The 13,183-nt window shown below is 52.1% G+C and overlaps 1 protein-coding gene across 2 annotated transcripts in view; it reads right to left on the bottom strand.

Moving 5' to 3' along the window:
• Positions 1 to 4,417: 4,417 nt before the first annotated feature.
• Wasf2 (WASP family member 2) overlaps positions 4,418 to 13,183 on the bottom strand; it is a 98,802-nt gene continuing 90,036 nt past the window's right edge. For both annotated transcript variants that reach the window (XM_045149408.1, XM_045149407.1), the window contains exons 8-9: positions 9,418 to 9,923; positions 4,418 to 8,577 (exon numbers count right to left, since the gene is read on the bottom strand). In XM_045149408.1, the coding sequence (XP_045005343.1) occupies positions 8,420 to 8,577; positions 9,418 to 9,923 (664 nt within the window). In that variant the 3' untranslated portion in view covers positions 4,418 to 8,419. The remainder of the gene's footprint in view (positions 8,578 to 9,417; positions 9,924 to 13,183) is intronic.

Genomic DNA, 13,183 nt, shown 5'->3' on the forward strand with positions numbered 1-13,183 from the left:
TAGTCCCCAGGACTCCTGTAGAGCCAGATACACAAGGTGGCACATACGTCTGGAGTTCCTTTGCAGTGGCTAGAGGCCCTAGCATGTCCGTTGTCTCTCGTGCTTTCTTTCTCCCTCTGTAATAAATACATAAATAAATGAATGAGTGAATACAGGCATGGTGGCTTATGCCTGTAATCCTAGTGCTTGGGAAGCTGAGGCAGGAGGATCCACAGAAGTTTAAGACCAGCTTGGGTTACAGAGTAAGCTCCAGACCAATCTGGGATAGAGTGACATACAAACAAAACCCACCAGAGCTTTAGTTCCAGCACTTGGGAGGCTGAGGTAGAAGGATTGCCATGAGTTTGAGGACAGTATGGGGCTACAAAGTGAGTTCCAGGTCAGCATGGGCTAGAGTGAGACCCTGACTCGAAAGAAAGAAAACAAAAAACAAAAACGGGCTGGAAAGATGGCTTAGGGGCTAAGGCGCTTGCCTGCAAAGCCTAAGGACCCACATTTAATTCCCCACTACTTACATAAGCCAGATGCACATGTTGGTGCATGTGTCCAGGATTGTTTGCAGTGGCTAGAGGCCCTGGCACGCCAGCCCATTCTCTCATTCTCTCTTTCTCAAATAAATAAATCATATATTATATGTAAATAACAGGGGCTGGCCAGGTATGGTGGCACACACCTTTAATCCCAGCACTTGGGAAGCAGAGGTAGGAGAAATGCTGAGAGTTTGAGGCCACCCTGAGACTACATTCCAGGTCAGCCTGAGCTAGAGTGAGATGCTACCTCAAAAAAACAAAAACCAAAACACAAAACAAATGAACAAACAAATAAGAACAAAAGCAAACCAGGAGCTGGAAAGATGGTTTAGCAGTTAAGATGCTTGCTTGCAAAGCCTAAGGACCCAGGTTCAATTCCCCAGGACCCACATAAAGTCAGATGCCCAAAGTGGTGCAGGCATCTGGAGTTTGTTTGCAGCAGATAGAGGCCCTGGCATGCCCATTCTCTCTCTATGCCTCTTTCTCTCTTCCTCTCTCAAATAAAATATAAAAAATTTTAAAAAACAAAACAAGAGCCAGTCACGGTAGTGCACGCCTTTAATCCCAGCACTTGGGAAGCAGAGGTAGGAGGATCACTGTGAGTTCAAGGCCACCCTGAGACTACAATAGTGAGTTCCAGGTCAGCCTGGACTAGAGTGAGACCCTACCTTGAAAAAACTGAAAAACCGGGCTGGAGAGATAGCTTAGCAGTTAAGGCACTTGCCTGCAAAGCCAAAGGAGTCAGATTTGATTCCCCAGGACCCATATAAGACACAAGGTGGTACATGTGTCTGCAGTTCATTTGCAGCAGCTGGAGGCCCTGGCACGCCCATTCTATCTCTCTCTCTAATACATAAATAAAACTTAAAAAAAACAAAAAACCAAAACACAACAACAGAACATGGATGTGGCGGTGCACACCTTTAATCCCAGCCCTCAGGAGGCAGACATAAGAGGACTAACGTGAGTTTGAGGCCAGCCTAGGACAACATAGTGAATTCCAGGTCAGCCTGGACTAGTGAGACTGTACCTCAAAAACAAAACAAAACAAAACAAAACCACAACAAAAATCCTTAACTGCTCCAAATACCCATGAACAGCCTCCTAACAGTACTTGTAGGCATGCAAACATCCTCAGGCGAGTGCACAGACATGGGGTCCAGGCACGCATGTACGCACCGCTGTGTGTCCCATACTTTGATGAACAAGCTAGCAAGTGACTGTAAGCTAGGGAGAAACCCCTTTGGCCTGGCTTTGGCTTTGCATGAAAGAAGCTGGTTTACCCAGTCTACTGACGCCAGTAGGACATGATGCCGCCCACCCAGACTCCAAGTTGCCTTTTCCCAGCTCCCATGCCGAATGCCCAGGCTTGAGTCCTCCTGGGGGGGCTCTTTCTTAAGTCTTCAGGCACCACAGGGACCCTGCTTGTGTTCCCAGAACAAAGAGCAGAGCCTCTGGCTTTACCACCTTCGAGCTCCAGTCCCATTGGCTCTGGGCCCCAGCCTACACAAGGTGCTGTGTTCTCTGGAGTATTGAAAAGATTTTTATTTCCATATGTGCTGCCAGCCTGCTGTGTGAATGAGGCAAGTTGCTATGCCTTTCTGTGCTGCCCTTCCTCAGTTGTGAAATAGGAATGAAAGGCGTGTGGTATGTTGGTAATCCTTCCAGGCCTGTTCTGAGGAGTCCATGGAATTGTTTAGGGATTTTCTCAACGCACAAAGAGGAGCAGTGGCAGCTGCTAAGACGGTGAGACACCAGAGTGGAGGGGTTGCAGCCAGGCCCAGACAGAAAGCGGCAGGTAGGAACTAGGGGAGCTAACCTCTGACTCACCACCGGCGGGCCTGCCCTCGTGCAGGGCATGTGAGAGTGCCAGCACATGTACGCGTAGCTCCTTAGGCAGGGCACGGGTGGCTGCCTGCTTTAGTGGGAGGCTTTGCGGGACCACATGCCTCCAATCTAACCTGTCTTCCTGAAACCACAGGACTGACAATTCTACCCTAAGAGACTCCTTGGAATGGTAAAGGGTACATACATGCAATCCTTAAAGCTTCAAGAATGCCCTTTGGTGGTCCATCCCCTAGGGCTGAAGGCCTAGGAGCACCCGACAAAGCTCCCACGAATCCCTGACCTAGGCTGGAGCAGGCTGCTACCGGCCGCAAGCACAACCCCAGGAAATGGTGCCAGGTTGCCCTGGTGGCCAGGAGAGGGCAGTGAGCAACTGGCCGAGGCAGAGAGCCCGAACGTGGCTTGGGAGGACTGTCAGATGTGCCTGCAATTATGTCTGTTCCTGTAACTGTTTGCTGACTTGTGTCCTTGTTTGTGCAAGGGCAGGGGGCTGCACACACTATGCGCACTTATTTCCGGGCCGGGATCTAGATCCTTGCGTGCCGCTCACACCTGTGGAAAATGCAGGGAAGCGTACGCGAACGAACGCGTGCTCGCAGGGCGCGCCTGCATGGAGGCCGGCCCCTACTTAGGAAGCCCACTTTGTTCCCAAGTAGTCAAGGATGCCGATTCCTTCCCCTGCAAAGGTCAAGGATGATTAGGTCCTCAGACAAGGTTCCTTTGCCTCAAAGGGCAGAAATAACTCACCTCGTCACTGTACCTGTAAAACTGGGCGCTGCGGGTGCGGCGGATACGAGCTGCCACCTCGCACGTGGCCTGGCACCCTCAGGACCCCATGCAGCCTGGCCCCCGTCATTTACCGTGCACACGGCGCGGCTGACAGGGTGTGGGCTGTTCCAGGCCAGCTACTTGAGCGGAGGCGGCCCGGCTCAACCTACAAAACCCTTTTCTCTTGTGGGAAATGGGGGGGGGGGGCGCAAGTGATCAACACGAAGCCTGCGTAGCCCGCGGCAGGTAGCGGGCGCCCGGCAAAGGCTCATTCTTCCCAGGATGCGCTCCGAGCGGCCAAGCGAGCCGCCGGGCCCAGGGTCAGCGCTCCCCGGCGGCGGCGGCAGCAGAAGGAAGCTCAGCCCTCCGGCTTCCCAGAACCGCATTCCTTCCCTCCTCGCAAGGGCGGCTCCGACACCATCTTGTCTGCTGCCAGGGCGGGCGGGCGTCTGGCTGCCTGTCCGTCACCGCGCGGCCGGCTCGGGCCGCCAAGTGCTGACTACACACGGGCCCGCGCGGGCGGCGGCGGCGGCGCGGGGGGCTGCAGGGCGCGCCGGCCCGGCCCGCGCCCACCTCGGCGATGAGCTCAGAGCGCCTGGCGCAGCACTTGCTGACAATTCAGAACTTCGGCCTCCTCTCCTGGGACGCCAGTGGGTGACTGTCTCTTCCAGCAGCAGGCGTGGTGACCCGCGGAGTCACCGGCCCTGCTCCAGCCAGTCTCCTGGGGCCGCCCGGCTGTGTCCGCGGGACCCGGAACTAGGTGTCTTGCTCATAAATTACCCCGAGGGACGGCCACCCGCAGCAGCTGTGCTGCCAACAACCGTTGCTTCCTGGGTCGGTCAATTCCTTTGGGTTACAATGTAAACCCAGCAACCCCCCCCCCCTTTCCCCAGGCAGGCAGGCAGGAAGGCAGGCAGGCAGGAGAGGGGGGCGTGCAGCAGCCTAAACCTTTTATCGGATTCCATTGTAAAGCGGTTCTATTTAAGGTACGTTGCTTGGGTCTGCTAGGCAGACAAGATGCCGGCCAGATGTTGGAAGGCGGCATCAGCATTCAGCTCCTCTCCTGCAGGGTGCAAGGAGATGTGGTCCTCCTGGGCTGGCAAGAGCCTTCCTCACAGAGGGGGATCCTGGGCCACTGGTCCCTCAATTTACAGCTACAGGCAAAGGCCTCCTGCGCTTCAAGACCATCCTCAGGCTCCATTATGGCCTGTGACTATCAGTGTTGCCTTTTCTAATGTCTTCTTCCATAACACACACACACACACCCAGGAGACTGAGTAGCTATGAAGAGTTTATCAAATTAATGAAAACACTAGCATTTAAGTAAGTATTCATGTTTATACATAAAATAGTTACATGGAATCTTCAGGTCACTGGGATATACATGGGGCATACACATACACACGCCTGGGAGGGAGGCAAATTAGACCAGGAGCCATAGGGCTCTCAAGCACTGGTTGTCCCAGCTGAGTGTGGTATGCATAAAATCCCTGTACTAGGGAGGCTGAGGCAGGCGGATCAAAAGTTCAAGGCTAGCTTTGGCTCCATAGCAAGTTTGAGGCTGGCCTGGGCTATGAGACCTTATTAAAAAAAAAAAAAAATCAAAGGATGTCCTTCTAAAAGCATGAGAGTAGAGCAGAAGAGGAAAGGGCCACTTTAGAGGTTTGGTTTAACCCCACTGCTCAGATCTTCAGCTGAAGAGCCCCTTCCCCAGCCTGTGGGGAAAGGGGCTTATTTTCAGATGGTATCCCCACTACATTATTCACTCTCAAAATCCTAATGTGGAAAACACACCCCAAAACCCACTGGAACATGTCCTTATAAATATATTTATATCAGAGAAAACAAGGCACTTTGGGAGCATTACAGCTTACTCTCCTACGAGTACATCATTCTAGACAGAAAGTAAAAATTGGTTAGTTTCTCAAGTGAATTAACTGAATCAAGTTAATACAGTACCAGAATTGTTCCCTGGCCTTCACTGAGGCCCTATTAAGGTGAGTGTGGCAGGAAGCACAAGAGGAGGCATGTCTCTGTGGGACACCTGGTCCCAGGATGGCTGGGCACTGGCAGAACTCAAAGCTGGATGCCCCCCAGGAAGGCTGACATCTCTCCTGAGTAGGAGTGCCTGCCCTGGTGCACAGATTCCCTCCCCAGGCCCTGAGGTCAGGTGAGGGGCGGTGGCAGAAAGCAGTCCTCGTGCAGTGCAGGGACACGGTGGGAATGCTTAAGCAGGGTCACTAAAGCCACAGAGACCTCAATCTGTCCAAGCTGGCGCTGCAGAGTCGGAGGATCGGCGCCACGGGAAGAGATTTCACATTAGCCCTGACAACACCGCCTCAGCTCTGCGGTGACATTGGCCAGGGTCGTTTCTGAGGGCGCTCGAGCTTCCACTGCAGGCAAGCAGGAGCTTGGGCCAGCTGCTCTAAGCCTCCAAGGGATGGCTGCCCACCCCCTTCGCCTGCTCCCTTGGAATGAAATCATCTCACGACCAAGCAAAGCCACAAGTCACTTCTGACATTGCCGACTGCAAGCTGGGCCCCTGGGCCACAGGAATGGGGGCAGGTCCCCTGGGCTAGGCAGTCCAGGAAGGGAGGTGGTTTCTTGGCTTCAGCTCTTAAGAGTCCTTATGGGTCACCATTTCATACTTTTACCAGCCTTGGCCCAGTTTAAATAACCACCGAACTTTGCATTCTACAATTACAGTATTCCACAAACACACGCCTACCTGCACCGGGTCCTTTATCATCTTAAAGGGCTTTGGGTTTAAAGAAGCCCCCCTTTTATTTTTTTGGTGCACATATGCATAAGTAGAGCCCAGAGGGCCTCTCAGCTGACTGGGTCCCCAGCCCCCCGAGCTGAGGAGCTTCGCAAGGCCGGCTGCTACAAAGCACTGAGCTTGGCTGCATAGATTTTAATGAGAGCGTCAGGCAGAGCTGTGCTGTGGCTCTCCGGGACTTGCAGATCATTACCAAACCAGCTGTAGGATGAGAACACAGCACATCGAAACCCTAGGAGGTCAGTGAGCTAATGATCTAATCCTACCTTCCGCAGGCAGGGCCCTCCCCACCTCCTCCTGCCCCCAGCCCTTTCCTGGTGGACTCTGTCCATTCCAGAAGCCAGGCCAACGCCACCCCCTTCAAGGTCAGCGCAGAATGAGAGCGAGCGGCTCTGGCTCCCCTTTTTCCGGAAAGGAGGAGGAGGATGGGGGTAATTTAGTCAAAGCCATTAGGCCCAAACCCTGGCCTGGCTAGGCCCCAGGACTCCTATTTGGGAGAACCACTGCCCTCTCTGCCTGCCTCCCACACCACTGCTGAGTTGCAGCCGGGCACCTTCACTAGACATTTTAGGGTTCTGATGAAAGCACCTTTGGCTTCCAAAGTGCAGAGTGGGAAACAGGCGCAGCATGGAGCTGGGTGCCAAGCCCGGTGCCAGAGATACTGGATCTGGGGAGTGCATTTGTGTGTGTGGTGGCGGTGGGGGCAGGACACTCTCTGGAGTAGCCATAGGAGAGCCTGCTGGCACCTGCAGCTCTATCCCCACATTTGAGTTCAAGAAGAGGCAGAGGGGAGGCATTCAGCTAGGGCGGGCAGCAGAACCCGTGATTACACACTCTCCTCAAGCCAGAGGGGTTTACGAGGGCTTTGGCAATTACTACAACCATTTGCTGTGCTGGGTAGAGACAGATCCTGTTTCTCTTTGTTTCAGGCTCTGAAAGCCAGAGAAGCCAGGAGAAGCCAATTTCAGTGTAAGAGGCTACACAATAGTTGGGGCAGAAGAGAAGAAACCTTGCTGTTGGCCAGACCTGACCAGTTTTTTCCTCAATAACAGCACCTGTGTACTAGCTCTGGAAAGGGGAGCAAAGAGGGAGCCACTATCGCCATGTGCAGTGGGGGGCGGGCAGAAAGAGGACCCCGAGTCCTTCTGCCTCTCAGCCTTCCTCACGGCTGCCAGGCCCCCCCAGGCAGGTACCTGCGGCGGCTGCCAGCCTGAGGGACTGAAGTTTCTGCAGCTGGCAGAGCCTATGCTTAAATTGGGGAAACAAAAGGGGGAGGAGCTGCAGCAGAACGGAAAACAGAACCTGTCAAGGCTGCCTGCCCCACTCCCTTCTCTACTTTTGGTCTCCCAGCACAGCTCCATGCCACATGACTGGCTGCAGATAGGAAGGAAGAACAAAAGGTTGTAAGAAAGGCCGTAAGGTCAGAGCTGCACTGGCAGGGCTGCCACAGGCCCTGAGCCCAGTGGGACCCCTGCACTGGGAGGTCTGGACTAGCACAGAGCCATAACTGCTCTGCCCGGACTCCAGCAGGTGCCCATTATTTGGTCCCAGAAAGCACAGGTGACTTGGAAACAGAAGTCTGATACTATCCAACTGAGTGACCTTGAGCAAGTCACTTTTCATTTCAAAGCTTCAGCATCCTTAGAAGGTAGAACCCAAGGAATTCCACTGTTCTTCCAGCCCTGCAGTTCCAAGTCTCTACGCTCTGCTCCTGACAGCCAGCAGATGCCCAAGTCCCTTGGTGTCAGGGCTAGTTTGGTCATGGAATATGTGAGGTTAAAACTGGGCCTTGCAGACTGAAGGCACCTAGCAGTGAGAGAGGGTCATTTAAAGGACACCTGAACACCATGCTCACTAAGAGGGGGCCTGGCAGAGAAACAACAGCCTCAGTCTTCAGAAAAGCATCACTTCTGGACAGAGGTCCCATGCCTCCTGGAACAAAGGCACCTGAGGAGGAGACATGGTGAGCAAAGCAGCCCCACCCAGAGCAGAGTGTGCGACAAAGGCTGTGGCGGTGTGGCTGGGACTCTTGGCTCCTCTGCCCTCTCAGGGCACAGAAGCGGGCAGCTATGCCTATGCAGGCCACTCCCACTGCTTTAAGACTAGGAGATGGCTAGCATTATTTGAATAGGCTGAGTGCAAAGATTTTGGAAGAAGGCCACAGGTGAAACTGGTTCTTCGAGGAAGGCACCATCTCCAGTTAGACCCAATCAAAGGGGTCTGCTTTAGGTCTCTGCCTTCCCTTCAATAGGCAACAGTCACTTGAAGGGAGGAGGAGTCGCCCCAGCAATGGGACCCTCAGGAGCCCATGGGCCAGGCGACAGGGGAAGGAAATACATAGTGATTTGGAGGAAGTACTTGGGTAGATCTTTGGTTGCTGTAGGGAAGACTCTGGCCCCTTGAAATTCTTTTTCTGCCCGCCCCCTCAGGATCAGATCGGCAGGGGAGGCATCAACAGGCAGGAAGGAGACAAGGAATGTGGGCAGCAGGCACAGAGTTAATCCGACCAGTCGTCTTCATCAAACTCAGAGGAGTCATCTTCTGAGTCGCTGTATTCAACAGCAATGCGACGTGACAAGATGGTAGCCACGTCATTCCCCACGACATCACGCTTCTCTTGTTCCCGCTGCTCCTCAACCCTGCGCAGCTGAAAGCCTGGTGGCAGAGTGAAGCAGGGTTAAGAAGGCAGGCCCCTAGTCTCAATCCATGTAGCCATCGGTGGGGACAGGATTGTAAAGGTCAGAGAAAAAGAATGAACCTCTGAGAAAGAAACAGACTAACAGCTTCTGAGGGTACAGTGGCTAACACACCCCACCCAGAGAGTGCTCAGACTGCCCGCGGCACCTTCCTGTAGCGGGGCTCAGCAGCTCTCCTGTCTCCTCTAGAACAGGAAGTCCTCTGAGGGTCACTCACAGAACAAACTGCTATAACCCACTGGGACTAGATCTGACCGCAGACAGAAAGGGGAAAGAGAAGAAGAGGAAAAAGGAAATAGGGTCCAAGGAGAAAAGAGGGAAGAGGACAGAGCACGACTCGGTGCAGCTGAAGACTGCCTACCAGCTGGGGCAGTGATGCTTGGTTTTAGTTTTCTCTCTTGGAATCCTTCCCCAAGAGGGGGGAAAAATGAAAGCATACCAAGTACACGCTTTCAAGAGTTCCAAGATCCCCACTTTAGCTAGGCGTGGGGGGGCACGCCTTTAATCTCAGCACTCGGGAGGCAGAAGTAGGAGCACTGCTGTGAGTTCGAGGCCACTCTGAGACTACATAGTGAATTCCAGTCAGCCTGGGCTAGAGCAAAACCCTACCTCGAAAAAACAAAACAAAACAAACCTCCCCCACTTCAGCTGAGTCTGTAAAGAAATCTCTTTGCTGGCTCCAGGCCTGAAGTCCCATTCTTGGACACTCCATTGAGGGGACAGATTTCCTTCCCCTGCCAACCCAGCTTTAGGAAAACAAGGATATATACATGGTTCCACACCCACAACTGGGATTTACCTTGACGGATAGCAGAAAGCAGGTCACTGCGGGCATCACTCACAGCAGGCAAGGAGGACTTGGGCTTGGTGGCATCAGAAAGCGGTGGTGACACAGCGGGCTGACCATCAGCGCCACTGAAGGGCAGAGGGGGAGGCCCTGGAGGGGGAGGGGGAGGGGGAGGCGGAGGAGCACCTCCTGGTGATTGGGATAAGGGAGGTGGTGGCATTGGGTAGTCAGCTGCAGGTGGTGGGGGAGGAGGTGGAGGGGCAGCAAAATCTGGATGAGGTGGAAAAGATGGAGGTGAAGGTGGTGGAGGGGTCCCTGGAGACCCAAATCCTATAGGTGGTGGTGGAGGTGGAACGCCTATTGGAGGTGGAGGAGGAGGGGCAGGTGGTGGAGCAAACCCAGGTTTGGGGCCTGGTGGAGAGCCCAGAGGAGGAGCTGGGGGTGGATGGCTTGGGCTGACCACACTGGTTCTTTTGGGTCCAGCCAAGCCAGATCCTCTTTGGTTGTCTGTCGGGTAGCTAAAAGAAAAATAGAGACAAGACTTACTATCACTCTCAGAATGCAAACACCCACCCAGAGGAAGGCTTCTCACAAGCTCAGACTCTTCTACCAAGACCTCTACCAGGACTCTGTCATTTCACTTTGGCTCAGCCAGAAGGAAACATGTAGAGGTCAGAGGAAACCAACGAGGAATGAGCAGTGGGGCAATGAGCTTCCCACCAGCAGAGGATCAGAATCAGAAATGTGGGAAACTATACCTGAGCAATACTGCCAGAGATCTCTCTTAGGTCTCCTTTAACCTTAGCTCTCCAAGATACAGCACCTTCCTAAGACCTCCTGAAGAGGAATGGCCCATGGGTGGCTGTCAGGTTAAGCCAGGACTAAGAATGAATACAAGAAAGAAGCAGGGAGGACTGGAGGGATGGCTTAGTGGCTAGTGGCTAAGGCGTTTGCCTGCAAAGCCAAAGGACCTACGTTCAATTCCCCAGGACCCATATTAGCCAGATGCACAAGGGGGCACACGCATCTGGAGTTCATTTGCAGTGGGTAGAGACCCTCACATGCCCATTCTCTCTCTCTCTCCCCCTCTTTCTCTTTCAAATAAATAAAAAAAATATTTTAAAAAAGGACTAGGGGCTGGAGAGATGGCTTAGTGGTTAAGGCACTTGCCTGCAAAGCCAAAGGGCTTAGGTTCGATTCCCCAGTACCCATGTAAGCCAGATGCACAAGTTGGCACATGTGTCTAGAGCTCGTTTGCAGCAGCTACAGGCCCTGATGTGCCTATTCTCTCTCTGTCTCCCTCCCTCCCTCTTTCTGCTTCTTTCTTGCAGTCTCAAATAATAAAATATTTTTTAAAAAAGAACTAGAATGAAAATTCTAACTCCAACCACTCACTGGGCTCTCTTTCTCAGGCTATTAACATTCACCAGGTTTGGTAAGGGTAGGAAACCTATGTGGAGTGGGCCACAGACAGGTTTAGGCAGCAGCATCTTCAGTTGAGAGATGGCAAGTCTCCATCTGAGGAATGAGGGATGGGACATAGGGAATGCATGTATCACTAACTCCCTCTCTTTTTTGAGACACAGAGAGAGAGAGAGAGAATTGGCACGCCAGGGCCTCAGCCACTGATATTGAACTCCAGACACTTGCGCCACCTACTGCACACGTATGACCTTGTGCTACCTTTGGGCGTTTGGCTTAGTGGCATCTGGAGAGAGATGGAACAAGGGTCCTAAGGCTTCACAGGCAGGTGCCTCAACCGCTAAGCCATCTCTCCAGTCCTATCTTTCTCTCTTTTTAGTATTTTTACATATTTACAAAGAGAGAGGGAGGAAGAGTATGTGCATGCCAGGGCCTCCAGCCACTGCAAACACACTCCAGGTGTGTGCGCCACTTTGTACATCTGGCTTTATGTGGGTACTAGGGAACTGAACCCAGGGTCATTAGGCTTTGCAGGCAAAGGCCTTAACAGCTGAGCCATCTCTCTAGCCTCCCTGCCTTCCTCTTGAGATAGGATCTCACTATATAACCCAGGGTGACTTCAAACTTGTAATTGTGCCTGTAACCGTGCCTCAGCCTCCCAAGTGCTGGAATTCCAGGTGTGAGCCACCAACTCTGAAGGCTCCACTTCTGGGATCAGATCAGTAGGACTGCAGCTTCAAGGCCTCAGGCCACATGTGAGGCCGAAGGCTTTCTTTTTCCATCTTTGCATCCACCCTGCACTAATAGCTATTCCTTCTTAGAAAAACATCCATCTTGGAATTTTCCACAGACCTTCAGGCTTCAGCTGCATCTGACAGGGCAACCAGCAGGAAGTGATTTGGAGGCAGAAGGAGATTTGGGATTAGTGGTTTCAAGGGCCGAGAATAGGGGGAAGAGAGGAGGAGAGTGCTGTTTTAGGTCTCTGTCTGAGGGGCCTTCAGCATATTCAGTCACTAATTAAACAGTGTCCAAGGAGAAAAGAGCACCTTTCAAAGGGCTCATCTGTCAGGCGTCAGAAAGCCATGCAATCTGAACAATCCACAGATTGCCTTTCAGCCATTACAGGCAATCTTCCTCTGTACACTAATAGCCAAAGGGGCCGACTTGGAAGTCCCATCTCCCACCCTTTTCCCTTGGTCTTGTCTCTTTCTGACTCTCCTCTGACAGGGTCTCGTTACAGAGCCTTGTTTCTCCTCAAACTTGTGGTGATCCTCCTGTCTCTGCCTACTGAGTGCTAGGATCACAAGTGTTTGCCACCATGCCCAGCTCAGCTCATTATTTCTGTAACATGGGGAGAGTAACAGTCCCTATCAAGATAATTCTTATTTTGGGCCGGGCGTGGTGGCGCATGCCTTTAATCCCAGCACTCGGGAGGCAGAGGTAGGAGGATTGCCGTGAGTTCAAGGCCACCCTGAGACTACATAGTGAATTCCAGGTCAGCCTGAGCCAGAGTGAGACCCTACCTCAAAAAAACAAAAAACAAACAAACAAACAAAAAAAGATAATTCTTATTTTAATATTTTTATTTTATTTATTTGACAGAGAGAAGAGAGAGAGAGGCAGAGAGTGAGAGAGAATGGGTGCACCAGGGCCTTCAGTCATTATAAACAAACTCTAGACACATGTACCACCTTGTGCTTCTGGCTGATGTGGGTACTAGGGAATTGAACCTGGGTCCTTAGGCTTCACAGGCCAAGTGCCTTAACTGCTAAGCCATCTCTCTAGCCCTCAAAATGCTTCTTGTAGGGATGAAGTAACATATAATGCTTAATATAATACCTGGCACCTTGCAAACACTTGATAAATGTTAGCTATTTCCAATACCTACACATTCTTTTTTTTGTGTGGTGGGGGGGTTGTTTTCGAGGTAGGGTCTCGCTCTAGGTCAGCCTGATCTGGAATTCAATATGTAGTCTCAGGGTGGCCTCCAACTCATGGTGATCCTCCTACCTCTGCCTCCTGAGTGCTGGGATTAAAGGTGTGTGCCACCATGCCTGGCACCCACATATTCTTTGCCTAGAGTAATTTTTAGTGGTCTTGGCCTAGATTTATTTATTTTTGTTTATTCTTATTCATTTACTTTGACAGTGACAGACAGAGAGAGAAAGAGGCACAGAGAAGAACAGGCACGCCAGGGCCTCCAGCCACTGCAAATGAACTCCAGACATGTGTGTCCTGGGAAATTGAGCCTTGAATCGGGGTACTTAGGCTTTACGGGCAAGCGCTTAACCACTAAACCATCTCTCCAGCCCTTGATTTATTTATTTTATTAATAGTAGTAGTAGTTTTTTTTTTT

The sequence above is a fragment of the Jaculus jaculus genome, chromosome 5 (genome assembly GCF_020740685.1).
Source record: "Jaculus jaculus isolate mJacJac1 chromosome 5, mJacJac1.mat.Y.cur, whole genome shotgun sequence".
In the NCBI taxonomy this organism is placed as follows: domain Eukaryota; kingdom Metazoa; phylum Chordata; class Mammalia; order Rodentia; family Dipodidae; genus Jaculus; species Jaculus jaculus.